Source organism: Varanus komodoensis, unplaced genomic scaffold (genome assembly GCF_004798865.1).
Source record: "Varanus komodoensis strain SLA01 unplaced genomic scaffold, ASM479886v1 scaffold50, whole genome shotgun sequence".
Lineage (NCBI taxonomy): Eukaryota > Metazoa > Chordata > Lepidosauria > Squamata > Varanidae > Varanus > Varanus komodoensis.
The window spans coordinates 51127-69358 of record NW_025336088.1 but is presented as its reverse complement, the minus strand read 5'-3'; the positions used below and the strand labels follow the sequence as shown (position 1 = coordinate 69358).

General features: G+C 43.9%; 1 protein-coding gene across 5 annotated transcripts in view; it reads left to right on the top strand.

Moving 5' to 3' along the window:
* PLCD3 (phospholipase C delta 3) overlaps positions 1 to 17940 on the top strand; it is a 47700-nt gene extending 29760 nt beyond the window's left edge. For 3 of the 5 annotated variants that reach the window (XM_044447031.1, XM_044447033.1, XM_044447034.1), the window contains 8 exons: positions 355 to 507; positions 1041 to 1160; positions 1887 to 2046; positions 8934 to 9050; positions 10852 to 11030; positions 12738 to 12873; positions 13426 to 13575; positions 14652 to 17940. In XM_044447031.1, the coding sequence (XP_044302966.1) occupies positions 355 to 507; positions 1041 to 1160; positions 1887 to 2046; positions 8934 to 9050; positions 10852 to 11030; positions 12738 to 12873; positions 13426 to 13575; positions 14652 to 14740 (1104 nt within the window). In that variant the 3' untranslated portion in view covers positions 14741 to 17940. Of the gene's footprint in view, positions 1 to 354; positions 508 to 1040; positions 1161 to 1847; positions 2047 to 8933; positions 9051 to 10851; positions 11031 to 12737; positions 12874 to 13425; positions 13576 to 14651 lie in introns of all 5 variants that reach the window. The other 2 variants (XM_044447035.1, XM_044447032.1) reach the window with 2 other exon arrangements.
* The last annotated feature ends 292 nt before the right edge of the window (positions 17941 to 18232 follow it).

The window sequence follows — 18232 nt, the reverse complement described above, 5'->3', positions numbered from 1 at the left end:
ATTCAGATGTGAGCCCAGCACCACCTCTTCCAATGTATAAGATGTATCTGCCTAAGGTGGCAAGTATGTCCATCACGTATATCTCACAGTTCACACCACAGTAATGGTACGCCATTTCTTCAATTGCTGTGTAACAGGAAAAAATCAGTAGCTGTGGTTTTCTAGCACTTAGACCCCAGAGTGCAAAAAGTGGTTCCTGTTGATTTTTGCATTTTATACAGCTTTTAAAACTACAGATGGTGGTGCTACACATTGACTGTCCAGAAGATCTTTACAGATAAAGTGGAAACAGAGAGGGATGCTTGGTACCTCTTTGAGGTGGCTGTGTATCTGACCCCACTTCTTTGTCCTTAGCAATCCTGCTATCCTGTGATTCTCTCATTGGAAAACCATTGTGGTCCAGAGCAACAATCCACAATGGCCCGCCACATGAAGACTATTTTAGGTGACATGCTGTTGACCCAGCCACTGGATGGAAACATGGCCAAGCCACTCCCATCACCAGAGGTAATACTATCCACTGAGGGGCAGCTGTGTGTTAGGTGAGATATAATTCTATAATGTCAGTTTGGGAAAGAGATTGAGGAGGAAACTGAAGGAAAGAAGAGCCACCTTTCATAGCATTAAGGGCTAGCAGCTTGCTTTAAGTAAACAATGAGTCAGCTTTTTAATTTTACACCAACGCCATGTTTGCATTTGGGCAATGATGGTGCTCTGGAAGGTCCATGGAACTAAAGCCTAATGGGCTTCATTCAGTGCAGCAATTAAAGTGTTGCAAGATTCCTTTCATCTGTTTATCTAGCTTCCTTCTTGAACCCAGCGAGTCTCTCTGTCTCTGTAACTGTGGTTCAGTTTTGTATTTAGCAAGTAAAATGGCAGGAAGACTGTTGGGGTGGCAAGTCTTCTGTCAGTTTTAGGTAGCAAATCCCCAAACTCACTACCTTCTGCAGTCAGTCCTGGTCCCTCAGCTGATTGAATTTCTAATGGGAAACTTTACTAGAGGACTAAGCTACTTGATTTCCCCTTCCCAAACCTCACAGCAGTTAAAGTGGAAGATACTAGTGAAGGGAAAGAAGCTGCAAGAGGACAATAGTGATCCCGACCAAGTGAGCCGCATCTCCAGTCATGAAGAAGAAATGCAGGAGAAAGAAGATGAGAAGGTGAGGACACAGCAGAGTTTCGATCACTGCTCCTGAGAGGATGAGCAAGAGAATCCTGGAAAAACCTTCTAGGATAGATTATTACTCTCCCTTTAATAACAGGTGGCTGAATGCTGCAGCAATGCAGCCAAATCAGGATGACTCAGAAGCAAAAAGAAGGATTTATTGTGCTCAGGGGTCACAGAAGCACAGCAAATCTTTGGAGGGAGAGAGGCCTAAGTGATGGGGGTGGGAGACCCAGACAGACTCATTGAGGACTGAGCCTGTTCAGTGGCCATGGGATGTTGAGTGGCTGTTGTGGATAATGGAAAACCAAGAGGGAGTGGAAATAGAAACAAATATTGTGGAAGAGGGCATCACTGGTTAGGATCCTGAACAGTATAACTATTTGTAGACGTGGGTTGGATTCATGGCAACAATTCTGTGCTGTTTTCATGGAATGTGGATTTCTCTTTCCAAAAGTAAACAGCAAGATGTACACATTTCTTTGACAAAGGTGAGCTGTGATGCATCTGTTGCCAGGAAACTGAGGGCAGTAGAGCTTGAAGGCTAGACGTGGCCTAATCCAATGTATTTAATTAAGGTTTCTCTTCCTGATTGCCCAGAGGCTATTGTTAGTCTCTGTAGGCTAGGAGGCAAGTATCTTTTTATAAGCTTGGGATAATATGTCTGTAAGACCAAGCACAGAATCTTAAGTGGACACAACTAACAATTTCCCTTCCACAGGTTAGGGATGCTGTGCATTTTTCACGTGAACTCTCTGATGTGGTTGTATACTGCCAGGCTGTCCCATTCCAAAGCCTCTTGTATGCCCTGAACTACCAGAAGGCTGCTGAAATGTCATCTTTCAGTGAAAGGAAAGCCAGGAAGTTGATCAAAGAATCAGGTAAGGTTGGGCTTTTGGAGAGCGTCAGGGCCTTCTTTAGTGAGCTGGTGTGTTTCCTCAGCAGTGATTCCCTGGGACCCGATGAACTAGAGACAACTCTGTGGTTGAAGGTGGAACATCAGACAAACAAATAAAGGAAGAGAGGAGCATGTGGCAAGGATTATGTGGGTGTGTTTATAGCTACGGTCTCCAGGATTGTGCCCATGGGCACTTCTTTTTGGTGTCTACAAGGCTCCCTACTCTTCCCGATTTGTATTTCTTAAGATTGTTGATGTTTATTTTTAACTGGCATACTGTGAAGGGCTGCTCTTCTGTATGGGTGTTCCACCTCTGCTTTGTGTATAGATTCTTAAGCTAGTTACTTTTCTTTAGTCTCACCCATTTACCTTCTAGGAAATGACTGTCAAACCATTGTCACATCCACTGACCTGGCAGCTACCAAAAGTGTTTGGAAAAGCTGAGCCATTTTATTTATTTATTTATTTATTTATTTAAAACATTTCTATGCCGGTCCATCACAATAAATCCTCGGGGCGGCTCACAAAACATTAATAAATAACAATACAATAAAACCCCAATACAATAAAACCCCAGTGCAATAAAACCTCAGTGCATTCTCGGCTAAATTTTTTTTTTTAAAAACCTAGTTAAATAAATAAATTAACAATTAAAATAAATTTTAAATAAAAAGGCCTTAGCCTTGCGCCGAAAAACAAATAACGACGGCGCCAGGCGGACCTCTCTGGGGAGTGCATTCCATAGATGGGGCGCCACCGCAGAGAAAGCCCTCCTCCAGGTACTCACCCTCCTGATGTCATTCACAGAGGGTTCCCGGAGAAGGGCATCTGCTGCTGACCTCAAGGGGTGGGAGGGCATATATGGAAGCAAGTGTTCCTTTAGGTATCCAGGTCCCAAGCCATTTAGGGCTTTATAGGTCATAACCAACACCTTGAATCGGGCCTGGACTTCAATCGGGAGTCAGTGAAGCTGACGGAGAACTGAGGTTATATGAGAACAACGCCCAGTCCCCGTCAGCAACCTGGCAGCTCTATTCTGCACCAATTGAAGTATCTGGACCATCTGCAAGGGTAGCCCCACATAGAGAGCGTTACAGAAATCTAATCGGGAAGTTACCAGCATGTGTGTCACTGTCGCCAGGCAGTCATTCTCTAGGAAGGGACGCAGCTGATGGATCAGCCGAAGCTGAAGGAAGACGCTCCTCGCTACCGCCGTCACCTGGGCTTCCAGAGACAGCTCAGGGTCGAGGAGCACTCCTAAGCTGCAAACCCTGTCCCTCAGAGGGAGCGCAACCCCATTTAGGACAAGGCCCATGTCCCCCATCCTGAGGCCCGAGCCACCCACCAACAGGACCTCCGTCTTGTCTGGATTGAGCTTCAGTTTATTGGCCCTCATCCAGCCCATTACCTCAGCCAGGCACCGGTTCAGCACAGCCACTGCCTCACCTGGATTGGTGGAAAACGAGAGGTAGAGCTGGGTATCATCAGCGTACTGATGATTCCGCAACCCACACCTCCTGATGACCTCTCCCAGCAGTTTCATGTAGATGTTAAATAGCAAAGGGGACAAAATGGTCCCCTGCAGAACTCCATGGCATAGCTGCCATGGTGCAGAGCCATAGTCCCCCAGCACCACCTTCTGAAATCGGCCATTGAGATAGGAGCGGAACCACCGCCACACGGTGCCTGCAACTCCCAATCCCGTTAGCCTATTCAGAAGGATACCATGGTCGATGGTATCGAAAGCCGCCGAGAGGTCCAGGAGAACTAAGAGGGACGCACTCCCCCTGTCTCTCTCCCTGCACAGGTCATCATACAGGGCGACCAAGACAGATTCAGAGCCATACCCGGGTCTGAAGCCGGACTGAAATGGGTCCAGATAATCAGTTTCATGCAAGAGTGCTTGGAGTTGTCCCACCACCACCCGCTCTAGTACCTTGCCCAGGAATGGGATGTTGGCCACCGGTCTATAATTGGCGGCCACCTCTGGATCCAGGGATGCCTTCTTTAGGACTGGCCGGACTACTGCCTCCTTTAAAGGGGCAGGTACCCGGCCGTCTCTTAAAGAGGCATTGACCACCTCCAGGATCCAGGTCCCAATTCCGTCCTTGGCTTTCTTAAGTAGCCAAGATGGGCATGGGTCTAGTAAGCAAGTGGCAGGGTGTACTTGTCCAAGCACCTTGTCCACATCATCAGGCCGCAACAACTGAAATTCATCCATCAATTGTGGACTCGATGGCGTTGATGGCAACTCCCCCGTGAAATCTGATTCAATAGCAGAGTCAAGCTCATGGCGAATCTGAGTGATTTTCTCCCTAAAATTTTGCCTGTATTCACAGCACAACATGGATTAGCTGAAACTGTGGAACAACATGTTCAGTATTGTTGCCCTGTGGATGCAAACAACATGGCTTATTTTGTTCAATTTCCGTTTTCTGACTCCTAGCTGAGCAGAGAAGTTGCCCCAGCTGGTCTGGGGGCCATGCAGAGAGAGCAATTGGAGCCAGCAAACTGGGAGAACCAACAGGAGTTTGGCAGCAGAGCTCAGCAGGGGAGGTCTCTTTTTAGTTATTATTTTCACTTTTTGTAACATACAGTTACATACCAGTGGGACTTTGCTCTTAACCTTCAGGGAAGTCAGGACAAAATACAGGCCGTTCCAATAAAATCAGTAAAGTAGAAACAGAATTGGAGTAGAGACTGTGTATGGAAAATACTCTCCAGTGGTGGTGATGTGGCAGATCTGTGCAACACTGGTTTTCCTGCCTGAGTTCAACGTGGGCTACATGTGCAGCAAGTGTAAATGGCTTGTTCCATTGGAAGAAAAAGAAAATACAAGAGAGGCAAGTGTCCATCTCCAAGGGAACAAGAGAGGATGAAGAGTTTTTGGTTGGAGATGTAGGACTGCAATAGCAAAGTGAAGGGCGAGAGCTTGAAGAGTAACAACAAACTGAGACAGAAGAGGAAAATCCTGAGAGAAGTGAAAACGATGTAGAGGAAGCTCCCTAGGAAATGGTGACCACAGAAGGGGAAGTACTAGAAGACACGGCTGTGGAAGCAAAGAACCACTTTCAGACACTTGAGAATGAGACTTTAGGGCACCCCAGGCAACAGCAAGAGGCTGAAGGACAGTCAAGCAGAGACTGTGATACCAAGGCCTGTAATAACAAGAAAAGTGATAGTTGTGTGGGCAAGAAGCCTATGTATGTCACAAGAGAGACCCATGAATTGACCAGGTATGCTGTCTCCCTGGAGGAAGGAGATTAGAGATTTGACTGGGAGGAGTTGCCTAAGCTCATAAAAACCTTACTGACAGGTATCCTTTCCTTCTGATCTTTCTGTACCCTGGATGTGAAGGCAGCCAATTTTAAGAACCTCAGAACACTGGTAAGGTAAGGTAAGGTAAGGTAAGGTAAAGTAAAGTGAGTCTAATAAGAAAAGAGTGCATTAAAAAAAGAAATTCTAAAGCAACAATTACAAACCTTCCCAACAAGAAAAAGAGGTACAAGAGAATAAAAGCAGCCAATGTGGCCCCAAAATGGCTTAGAAATGATCTGAAAACAAGAATGCTTACAGGAAGTGGTAGGAAGGCCAGGCTACAAAGGAAGAATTACAGGCAGGTAGCACTGAATTGCAGGGATGGCATCTGGAAGACTAAAGCTGAGAATGAAAGGATGTGAAAAGCAACCAAAAAAGCCTTCTTCAGAGATGTCCTTAGTAAAAGACAGAGAAATGGCAGTTCAACTTCTTAATGAGGAGGGCAGATAACAGATGACAAAAAAGAGCAGGAATGCTCAATTCCTAGTTTGGCCTGGCCTTCTCCCAAAAGAGGGTCTATAACTTTCCTGGAAAAGACAAAGTACAAGCTGAAGGGGCAGGATTGCAGCTTGAGGTTATTAGGTCAAGAGATAACTTTGGAAGAATGTTTTGGATGAGTTCAGATCTTCAGGAACTGATGAACTGCATCCAAGAGCAGAAATCTTTTAGAACCATTGTCTACTATCCTGAAGAACTCATAGGAACAGGTGAAGTGCCAGAATACTGAAGAAGGACTGATGGTGTCCCTATCTTCAGAAAGGGAAAAAGGAGGACCCTGGGAACTACAGAGCAGTCATTCTGACAGTCTCTGGGAAAGTTCTGAAACAGATCATAAAGTCAGTTTTCAGAATCTTTGAAGATAATGCAGTGATTACTAGAAGCCCACAGGAATTTGTTGGGAACAGACTAATCTGGTTTCTCTCTCTCTTTAATTTTTTTTGTGTTTGGGTAACTTCACTGGTAGACTGTGGGAATGCTGTGGACATAATATATTCAACAAAGCTTTTGACAAAGTGCCCCATGATATCCTGATTAGCCAACTAGCTAAGAGTGGGCTAGAAGGAACAACAATCAGATGGGTCCACAGTGGGCCAGAGGATTGTGCAGAGAGAGTGCTTTTCAATGGCAAATTCTCAAATTGGGGAGAGTAGGATGCCACAGGGTTCAGCACTGGGTTTCAAATTTGTATTAATGATTTTAATGAGGAGGTGCAGGGAATGCTTATTTTAAAAAAGGCGGAATAGCTAATACTCTGGAAGACAGAAACAAAATTCAAAGGGATTTTGATAGGCTGTCGCCATAGGCTAAAAGCAACAGAATGAGATTCAATAGGAACAAATGCCAAGTTTTGCACCTTGGAAAAAGAAAGCAAATGTATAATTGCAAGATGGAGGAAACCTTGCTCAACAATATTGCAAGTGAAAAGGATCTTGGACATGCTGAAGATCACAAGCTGAATATGAGTCAACAAACAATGTGATGTGACTACAAAAAAGGCAAATGCCACCTTGGGCTGCATTAATAGAAATATCACTTCCAAACCAAACAAGGATGATCCAAGGTCTGGAAACAAAGCCCTGTGAGGAGAGATTGAAAGCTGGGTATGTTTAGCACAGAGAAGAGAGAACTGAGCAAAGATATGATTGCATTCTTCCAGTACTTGAAAATATGTCACAGGGAGGAAGGCCAGGATCTCTTCTCAGTCCTCCCAGAGTGCAGGACATGGAATAACAGGTTCAAGTTACAGGAAGCCAGATTTTGGCAGGACATTAGGAAAATTTCCCTGACTGTTAGAGCAGTACAACAATGGAAACAATTACTTAGGTTGATCATGAACTCTCCTACATGAGAGGCATTCAAGATGCAACTGGACAGCCCTCTGAGAGGGATGTTTTAACTTGGAGTCCTACTTAGAGCTGGGCCTTCCTGATCTCTTTCAGCCATACTCTTCCGTGGCTCTGTGAATTTGGTAGCTGACAAATCTGTGGAATGTGACAGTGGTTGGAGACTGGAGTATGAAAGGTTTTTGTGAATGGATTTATTGGCACAGTTTTGCCTGAAAGCGTTTTCATTATTTCAAGGTGGAATTCCATGAGGCGGCTTGTAGTACTTTGAACTTGGAGAACTATGGGCATCCAGTGCGTGGCAGGAGGAGTACGGAGGTGACCTCTGCACTTTTCCTGTGATGCAGAACACTTAGAGGGCTTCTCTGGGCTGTCTCAGTCTGGTGCCTTGGAGTATGAGGAGAGGAAGCTTTGCTGTTGATTACCATCAATGTATCCAGGAATGCTGTGGACATAATATACTTTGCCTTCAGCCGCATGATATCTTGACTAGCAAACTAGCTCAAAGGGGGCAAGATGGTGGATCCACAGTGGACTAAAGAATTGTGCGGAGAGAGTGCTTTTCAATGGCACAGGTTTTCTCCACAGGTTGGAGTAGCCCTTTGTTGATACAACGAAGTTCTCAAGGAAATGTACATCACTGCCAGACTGGGCTTACCCTGTCTGATGGAAGCAATATCCGATGGGTTCCCTAGAGATGGGCCCTGCCCCATTGTACACCATAAGCCGTTGAGGGAGGGTCTCTCCACAGGATTCCCCTGAGAGGGATTGCCCCAGGTTGGGTGCAGGGAGAAATTTCATTCATTCATTCATTCAAAACTGTTATATGCCATCCCTTATGCATGGCATCTCAGGATGGCTCACAATCAATAAAATCAAATGCATTATACGGGATAAGCCATATGTTGCTGCCCCTTGGCCTAACAACCTCCCCTGGCATCAGATACTATCAAATGCAAGATTGTGTAATGTTTATGGGAATTTGCCACCCAGTGACTGAAGAAGTAACTGCAGGCTTCAAACATATGGACACATTTACAGGAATGAAAAGTAATTAACATATTTTAAAAATGAAGTGCATTCTCTTTTGTACGCATGCCAAAATTCAGAGGTTAAGGTTCTTGGCATTTTGCAGATGAAAAATGGACACATATTTTCTTTTAGTATAGATAACTGTGTATAGGAAGCACAATACTAGGCTTATAGGCTTGCATATTCCTTAGAATATTTTGCATACTTTAAAATTAAGTAAGTAGTCACTGGGGTATTACAAAACTAAAAAATAAAAGTTTAAGGAAGAATTAAAAGTACCTACAGAATAGCACATGACCACCATTTTGAAATGCAAATTTGAGCAAGCTTCTGTGCTTTGATTTTGGCAGATTTTGTTAATTAGCTGCTATTTCTTGGTGGAAAACACTTTCAAACTCTTCTGCTACAATTTTGGCCACATCAAACTGCATTTCTTATAGGGCCAATGCAGTCCTGAGCCAAGATACAAAGTAACCTCTTTGTAACCTCTTACCTGATGGAATAGATTTACTGGAAATGTCACTAAACTAGTCCTAAAACGTGTTGTAAAGTGTGTTCCAGTTGAGTGTGGGCATAAGGTTCCACTTGCTGAGGTGGACTGAGGTCAGCAGCACTGTCAGCTGCATCTTTTCCTTTGGTTTGGTCTGCGGCTGCAGTCATCCTTTCTGTCCTCCAGGAAACCTTTTTGTCCAATACAACGCTCAGCACCTTAGCCGCATCTACCCACTGGGACTCAAGTTGAACTCCTCTAACTACAACCCTCAGGAAATGTGGAATGCTGGCTGCCAACTTGGTAAGGGGGAAAAGGAGGGGTTAACTTTTGTAGACTTCATGGGTAACTGCAGGATATAAATCATGAACCCTTGCCAGTCATGCTTCAAAAGTTCAGAAGCAGAAGAGAAGGATCCTGAAACCTCTGCAGATCAATGACCTTCAAGAGAGGTCCGCCTGGCGCCGTCATTATTTGTTTTTCGGCGCCAGGCGAAGACCTTTTTATTTAAGCAGTATTTTAAATGTTAATATTATTGAATTTTATTTGGCCAGGGCGGCTTGTTTTATATTGTATGTTTTATATTATATATTTGTATTTTAATGTATATATTTTAAAATGTTATTTTAATTTATTGTTGTAAGCCGCTCCGAGGCTTCAGCGAATGGGGCGGCATAAAAATGTTTTAATAAATAAATAAATAAAAATAAATAAGAATGTGTATTATCAGGAAAGAATAAAATGCATGCAAAGTAGATATACAGGTTATAACTTCTAAACAGTATTCTAAGTGCTTAGGGAAAAAACCCACAGAATGTGGCAGTGGGCATAGAAACTAGCTTTCAAAGAAGCTTAGTTTTCATATTGAAAATGGAAAGATTCTGGTCCTTTGGGGCATAAACTTGACTTTGGGCAATTCCTACTGGGATGTTTGTTGCCATAAAAGTCTGAAAGGGGAGTGTAGCCAAGCTCTCTGACTCTAGAACACCCTGCCTTGCTTCTGTCCCTTTCGCCAAAACCTCTGGAAACGATGCCTGCATTTCTTCAGCTAGCCCTCAGCAACATTTTGGTGATGCCGGGGCAGGACTTCAATAACTTTCTCTCTCCCATGAAGAGTAAAAATAGCCTAAATTTTGCAAAACAGCAGAACAATTGTGAATGTTTGCATAATGTATACAAGGTACAGCAATTTTCTTAATTCAAAATTTGGATTGCCCAGGAGATGAATTCTAAGTTTTTATGGCACCAGAAGAAACATGAGCCTGCTTAAGGTATTTAACTAAACAAGCAGGTGCCTTTGATCCAGGCTCTTGCATGCCTATGCACAAGGTCGTAGGTTTACGCAGCTTCCTTCATGGTCTCTATGCATCATGCATATGGGCTCTGCACTTGCATGGGGCCTCTTGTGCTCGGCCCTATCTCAGAAAGCAAGCCAAACTGAGAGGAAGTCTTTCACATCACATGCAGAGCAAACAAAGGCTGCAAATCACCTTTGTGGAAATGGGATACTGCTTGTGCAGTGGCCACAGAGGGCTCATTTCCTGGCAAGCACAGCACACCTGTTGGAACTTGGATTTAAAGCTGTGACAAAGCAGGCTGGCATCCAGGGAAATAAGACCAGGGAATCTGATGGATTCCAACCTCTAAAAGAAATTTCTCACACATGCCTAGTTGCAGGTAAGCAACCTATCTTTTAGTAATGTCTCACATGCAAGTGTTTGCATATATTTGCATTGTTTATTTCCTTTGCTTCTTTTGGGGGCAGGGGAAAAGTCAAAATGTTTTAGAAAATTCTTTAATAATAAGTGGTAAAAATGCTTCCTAACCTAAGAAGTAAGGGCAACATATTTTAAGAAGAAAGTTATACAAGCTATCTAAGATCTGCATGATTTAAATTAAAATTTGTTTGCAGAGTAATTTATCTGGGTTTGCCTAAGTGTTCTTACAGTGGTAGCATACTGGCTACCTGACCCGCAGCCACAGCATATTGGCCGTGGTTGCTCCCTTTCCCTTTGCTCCTCCAGCCTCTTCTGAATTTGCAAATATTCCAGATGCGCATGACCAAAATCAACAATCAAAAGCCCTTTTTGTGCCCCCTTTCTAGTGGCCCTGAATTTCCAGACCCCCGGTGTAGAGATGGACTTGAACGAAGGGCGCTTTTTGGTGAATGGCCGTTGTGGGTACGTGCTGAAACCTGCTTTTCTGCGCAGTAGCCAGAGCACCTTTGATCCTGAGGGTCTGGGTTGCAGGACTGACCAGCACTCAGTTGTCCTCACCATCAAGGTAAATGCAGTGCTTGTCTGTAAAAGGCTGACCAACTTTTTCTACTTGTTTCCTTATTACTATTTAAGTGCATGAAAATGTGAAATGGCTCAGATAGCACCAGAAGCACCATTGCACAATTGTTATCTGGGCTGGTTTTTCATGGCCTTAGGTCAGCAGATGTGGCCCAGAAATAGTAGTACACACTTCAGCTTTTTCTAACATTAAGTTTCTAATCCTCAAGGCTGCAAAGCTATGCTTGGAAGTATGCAAGAAATGCCAGCTGAAATCTTAGGAACTGGAAAGGTGTTGAATAAGTTTTACAGAGTTTGGGACTGGTACTTGTCAGGGTCTTTGTCTCTGGTAGAATAGATTATGTGAGATAACAATACACAAAGAAAACCTCTGGAAACCTGTTTTAAATAATTTTAGATCATTTTACATGTGTCATTTTAAATCATTCGGCATTTTTCTTGGCAAAGAACTTGGATCACTTGGGTGCAGAATTGTAATTTTCCCTTAACACAGGATGGCTCTGATCGTGCAGTCAGGTGAGAAAGAAAACAGCATTCTTGCTGTTTTAGTAGTTGTGCAAAGGAGGAGATTTCTGCAGATGTAGCTTGACTAACAACTTACACACCCACTGACCTTCCTCTTCTACATGACTGTTAAAGAAGCAGGAGATCAGTCCTTTTTTCTCTCTCTTGCAAATGACCACCCTAAACTCTGACTATAGCTTAGTTTGCAGGTTAATTTTGAGTTTGGAATAGTATTTTGAAATGTTCAGCCAATTTTAACTGCATGCTCTTTTTCAGTTTCTCACTAGTTTTTAAAAGTTGAGGGATCATGCAGAAATGAAACTTGCTGCTCTCCACTTAATACTCATGAATCCTGTCTCTCTGCAGCAGCTGCTGCTCACTCTCAGTGAGGGCTTTCTAGGTTTGGTGGGGGAGTAACCCCAGAGGAAAAGTGTAATGTGATCAGCTAGCTGCATGTGTGTCTTGTGGAGAGGCAATTGAAAGCACAGATGGGGGTGGGAAGGGGGAATATGGATGAAGCCTGGGAGATTGTGCAGTGCTTTCCCCCACTAAATTTTACTTTTGAAAATTGATGCAAAACACACAGAATAAAAAAAAATTCTCAATCTACACAAATATAAAACAATACAAATAAAATTATTATGAATTAATTGAAACAATACAAAACAACCGTGCTACCCTCCACCAGGACCAACAAATACAGACCTTGTTTTCTGCCAAATGATGACAATAATGCACATCCAGGGTCTATTTCAATATTTAAATACGATATTTTACTAATTTCTTTAAAACTGTTTTCCAAAACTTACTTATGTATTCACACTCCCACCACATATGGAAATATGTACTCACTTCCCAGTTACATTTACAACACATGATTGCAATATAGATTATTTGATTTTACTTTTACAAATCAGTATGGAAATGGTGCAGTGCCAAATGGAGCAGAGCACTCTCTAAGTGATGAGAAAAAGGCCCCTTCTAATCCACAGACAAGGTGATCCTGTTGGAATTTGCCCGCCTGAGGACTGACTGAGGGTTGGACAATGAACGGCCTGCGGCTGAGTCAGTGCCTGTGGCCCCTGCATAGGCAGGAAGGGCCTTGGTGAGGGGCCCCGGAGGCAGCATGGCTCCTCCTTGAAAACACAGTAAATATCACTGCTCCACATGCCTTGTCTCCCACTCCCAGGTGATCACAGCCCAGCAGCTGCCAAAACTGAACAAAGAGAAGAATTCTTCCATTGTGGATCCTTTTGTGCGTGTTGAGATCCATGGAGTTTCGGTGGACTGCTGCAAGAAGCAAACTGCGTACCAGTTAAACAATGGTGAGGCAGAGCTTCCCAATGGAGGAAACAGTGCTGGAATGGGGAAGGTCTTACAGCAGAGCTAGGCAGTCTGGTGCTTTCCAGATGCTTTGAGACTTCAGCTCCCATGCATTCATGACCTGCATGGCCAAGGGTATATGGAAGATGTAGTCTAAAATATCTGCAGGGGACCTGAATTCCAGTCCCTGTCTTCAAAGCTAACTTACATCAACCAGTAGAAGACTGATGAACTGGCTAAGGGTAAGGCGACACATTTGGCTGTAGGACTTTGTACCGATAGATGTCATAGAATCCAAAAGGCAGCTTTGTTTAGTTTCATCAAATACAGCATCTTTTCTGAGACTTAGAAAGTTATTTAAAAGAATGTGTCTGGTGAAGAGGACAAAACGTAGACTTGAGTGCCTCCACATTTTAAAACTTCTTTTAAAGAAAGCAAGTTTCCAGTCCACATGACTGGTGTATTATTTTGAAATCTTGTTGCAGAGCAATGAGTGAGGTCCTTCCATGGTAGTTTACCTTAAATTTCTACTTCATGGGTTTCCCTTGCCGCAGGATTCAATCCATGTTGGAATGAGACACTGACATTCCAGGTGGAGGTGCCAGAGCTGGCCCTGGTGCGCTTTGTAGTTGAGGATTATGACACGACTTCTTCCAATGATTTTGTGGGACAGTTCACACTGCCACTGCCAAGCCTTAGGGAAGGTGAGTGTTTCTCTTCCAGGATCAGGGGAGCTTCGGTGTGACCTGCTGGCTGGGTGACTGAGAGTGAGGGACTGTTCGCACCCTGTAGACTGAATCGGCTTCAGATAAGCATGTGGAGCACAGGACAACACTCCTTGTTGGCTTACAAACATGGTCCCCCCACCTTCCATTCATCTGTGTGACCAGGTATGGTGAGGGATAGCTGACTCACAACTTTCCCATGGGAAAGCTGCAGCTCGGAGGCTTCCTGTGGCTCCTCTAGAATCTCAGAGCCCAATCCCAAGTGCGTTTTGTGCACAGCCAATTCAGCTAGGCTTTGGTTTGACTTTCAGCTGTGTGGGCTTTTTAAGGGAAAATGTACATGGTCTAATTCTGTCTGTGATTTTTCTCCCACTTCTGAAAACCCACTCTATATGGATTTCAGCGGCATGGTTAGAGCTGGACTCCCAGGTGGAGGGTCGAGCCCTGCACTGTAGCCTGTCCTTTCCTGGTGCTGGGCCATCGCTCTCTGTGCCCTGCTTCTTCCTCCCATGCTGTGCTTGATCTTGCCTTGGCCAGCAGCACTTTTTCTCCCTCCCTCCCTCCCTCCCTTTAACTCTTAGTGCAGTCCAGGTGCGTCGCAGAGAAAACTGGTCATGCCTATCATGACGATTTCTCCATAGGCCCTGCAGATCAGCCTGCACCAATCTGGTATCATCCAGGTGTCTTGCACTACAACTCCCAGCTGTCTTGACAATTGGGTGAGATGAGAGCTGTAGTCCAAACCTTCTGGAGGGCACCTGGTAGAGAGGCTGTTTGCAGGAATGTGCCCGCAAAGTGATTAGCTCCAGCTGACTTGAGCAGTGGAGCTGAGTCATATGTGCCAGGTGAATGTTTACTGTGCCACTTCGGAATCCCTTCCGCTCTTGTTACTGCCTAACTTCCTCCAGCAGAGAGGTGGCTTTGTGTTGAAGCAGTGTTGACGGTGAAAGGAGCCAAGTTAGATAACAGAAGGCATGTGCTGGTCAGTGGGTGGGAGGCATGTGCCCTCCTCCCCCTCTGCAACTAGTTTTCTTCTGCCACTTTCTGCTCCTCAGGCTACCGCCATATCCACCTGCTCTCCAAGGATGGCACATCTCTGTCCCCGGCCACGCTTTTTGTGCATGTCAGATGCAGGAAGGTGTGAAGAGCGCTGAGCAGAAAGACATTCTGATCAACCCACAGCAGAAGAAAGGACGACAGCGGTGCTAGTTCTGAATGCTGCCTACTGTTGAACCAGAAGTGTGTCTGAATCACGCCAAGAAAGTGGTGTGACCCTGCCCTGTGCTGTGGGCTGGAACAGGGCCCCCGTGCTGGAACTTTCCTACTTGCATTTGGGTCAGAGAAGACTCTTCATGTTATTGAGGGCTAGTGGCAACTACACAGTGGCTTTGGGAATGCTGCTTCTGGCTCAGGTTTTAGGCCTGGGTGCAGGGCTAGCACTTCATCTCTGCATCAGTCACATGCTGGAGGGATGCCTCCTTGATGTGAGAAATGACTAGTGAGAGGATTGAGCAAGCCATCTTACACACTCATGGGGCACACTCATCCCAGAAAGGAGGATCAGGTGAGAGGGTTTAAGGGCTTGTTTCAGGGCTTTAAGGGAGTGTGAAGCTTCTGACAGGGGCCTAAGAGCCAGTGGATAATTTGTTTGGAATCTGACTGCAAAAATATACAGCCCGTCAGAGTGGAACATTTGATATAGTCTGATTCTGCCTAAGCTACAAAATTAGTTGTACTGACACCTCTCGACAGAGCTGGTATTTTGGGTTTTTTATTTTGTTTGTTTTGCATGCAAGCTTCCTAATTGTTGCAGAAGCACATGCCAGACCTAGTGCTAACCAACAACTAGCCTCATAAAGTATATATGATTCTTATTTTAAGGGTGTTGGATTCAAATTCAGTTGTTTAACTTGCTAGTAGAAGTGGAAGTAGACTTCCTTGCTGCTGTCTTTCCACAGCAGTGCCTCTAAGCCCCTGAAAATTTTACCCAGCACAGTGTTGTGGAATGGAGGGTGGGAAATTCCTGAAAATTCAGCAGACACAACCTTCCATCAGTGGAAGGCACAGCCTAAATCCAAGGCAGCATGGTTTGTATCGGATGTATGGATACATGAGGAAAATATTGCAATATTTGCACTATTCTACTACTGGTTTTTTAGAAGATTGGTTGAATGTGAATTACGGAAATAGTGCACCTTGTAAACAAGGAACCTTGAAAAATGCAAGAGTCCCACAAAAATGTGTTAATTTGGATGAGGGTTAGGCTCACTGAGAACATTGTTCTCTATTGGATAAGCTAAACCTTAAAAATTTAGTAGTCACCATTGTTTCTGTCTTTGTCATCCAGACCCCTGTCAGCCTCTGGGCCTTTATTTCCAGCAACAAACAGTATTTTGCTATGGTATTTCTCACATGTGCAAAATGAACCTCCTTGCACCTGAAAGTTAGGTTGGCGTAGCAACTGTAGATAGATAATAGATAGATGACAGAAATGCATCCAACAATTTCAGCAATTCTCATGAAAATGACTTTGAAGAAGCCTTTTAAGTGGAAAAAACCCTTTTAATGTTAAGTGTGGCACCTTTTACTCCCTTTGACCATGCCAACTGGTTGCCCCACAAGTTAGGCAACAGAGTTGCCAATCACTCATAATCCCTCTGTCATTCTGCCCCTGCACTGCACTTCATCTGATTGTGGGGAAAGCTCAGGAGGCACTTCCTTTTTGCCTGTTCCTTCTTATGAATGGGGCTTCTCAAGCAAGCTGTTCCTCCAGTGAGCCTCTCTGGCCATGTAGGTTACAGCTGCCCATCTTGGTTGAAGGGAGTTTTGTCAATGGAAGCACCTTTGCTCAGCCAGGGGCAGCAGCTGAGGCCAGTAGCTGCATCTTTCGACCGCCTGTCTTCTTTAGCATCCTCCCCTCACACAAGCTTAGTTTCTGTGAAATGTGGTCCTCAGTGTCATGGGGATAATCTGTAAGCCCACCTAGCACTTGCAATCAACTTTGGGTCATTTTAAAATGTGGTGAATTCTTGAACAGATCTCCTCCTTGATGGTGAAAACCCTCCATGTTAACTTGTCACATGAGGGCACAAGACTGCATTTTACAGGAAGCAGAAGGCCACATGCACAGAGGGGCAGTGTAATAACCCACAAGCAAAATGGCTAGTTGAGTAGCCACTCCACAGATTTTTGATATACCAGTAATACAGGAGTATTTTTAAGGACAGCCGTCCAGAGTATATGTGCTGTAAGGAGGAAGCATGCTAAGTAGCCATGCTTCCACAAAGCCGAAGCTTGGACACTATGGCCACATCTGTCATTGCAACCAGAAGCCCCACATCTGTTCACGTCCCAATATTATCTGCTACTACAAAATTGACAGGTTATCTCCTTGTGGAGTGAGAGAAGGGAAAGTTGCAAGGCCCCAATCACACGACATGTGTTGGTTATTTGGCATTAACAAAAGGGGAAATGACACCGGACTGTTTTTTTTGATGGCTGTTGCCAACCCACCCATGCGAATGGAAGATAGGTGTTGATGTAAGAAAGTGGTAGCTAGCATTTCATTACCTACTTTCTGAAGAAGCACTACATGTTTGGAGGGATGAGTTGTACTCCCAACCCTGCATTCAAATCCCCATTCAGTCAAGAAATTCACTGGGTGAAACTCAGCCAGCTGTTATTTTTCAGAGTTGTTGTGAGGATAAAATGTGGAGGTGGGGGAAGAGAACCATATATGCCACTGTAGGCACCTTAGAGGAAAGTGGGTTATACATGCAAGAAATAGAATAGAAATATAGCAGTCAATGTTTCCTGGGAGAATTTTGGACCGGTTTTCTCTAGGGATAACTAGAAGCCACTACCTTAAATAAGTGATTGGAAGAACACACACCAGAAATAGGTCTGGAAGTTTGACTCATGGAAGATGATGGCATTTGGACTGATTCCATCCCATCCCTAGGTTGTTGTACCTGCTGTGAAAATATCCAGTACTAGACAAATTCTTTCCAGCTTGATTTTGACTAACCTTTTTTCTGATTCATTAACTGAATGAAACAGTTTACACATCCAGCCTTTGAACACGTGCAAACCTACAAAAAGCCCTGGTGTGATTTCAGCTGCCTACCAGTATCACTTCTAGTATTATAAGAACATGCCAGGAACTGAAGGCACCTTCTAGAATTTGGTTTTGCAAAATTCTATAAAGAGACTGGTGTTTATAATGTATTCAATAGATATAATAGAATATTTTATTTTAAGAAAAATGTCACAGATATATCAAATATTTAAAATATATGAAGTGTTTAAACAAGAAGAAAAAAATAAAATTGCAAGTTTTTACTATGAGTATAGTTGAAATTAATTGCAATGGCCACATGTGTGAATGAGTATCTGTATTTCCAAATATGCTGCTTGGGTTGCAAAATTCATAGTTCAACATTTTACACTTTTGAGTAAGCAGTGTCAAGGAAGCTATTATAGAAAGGATGAGCTCTTTCAAATGTAAAACTTGCCCAAATAAAAACAAAATTGAACATTAACATACATAAAGTAAATCACACAACAGCAAGGACAACAATAAAGAATTCTTTAAATATACTGAAGCAGAAATCCAGCGAGGGAGACAGTTGAACTG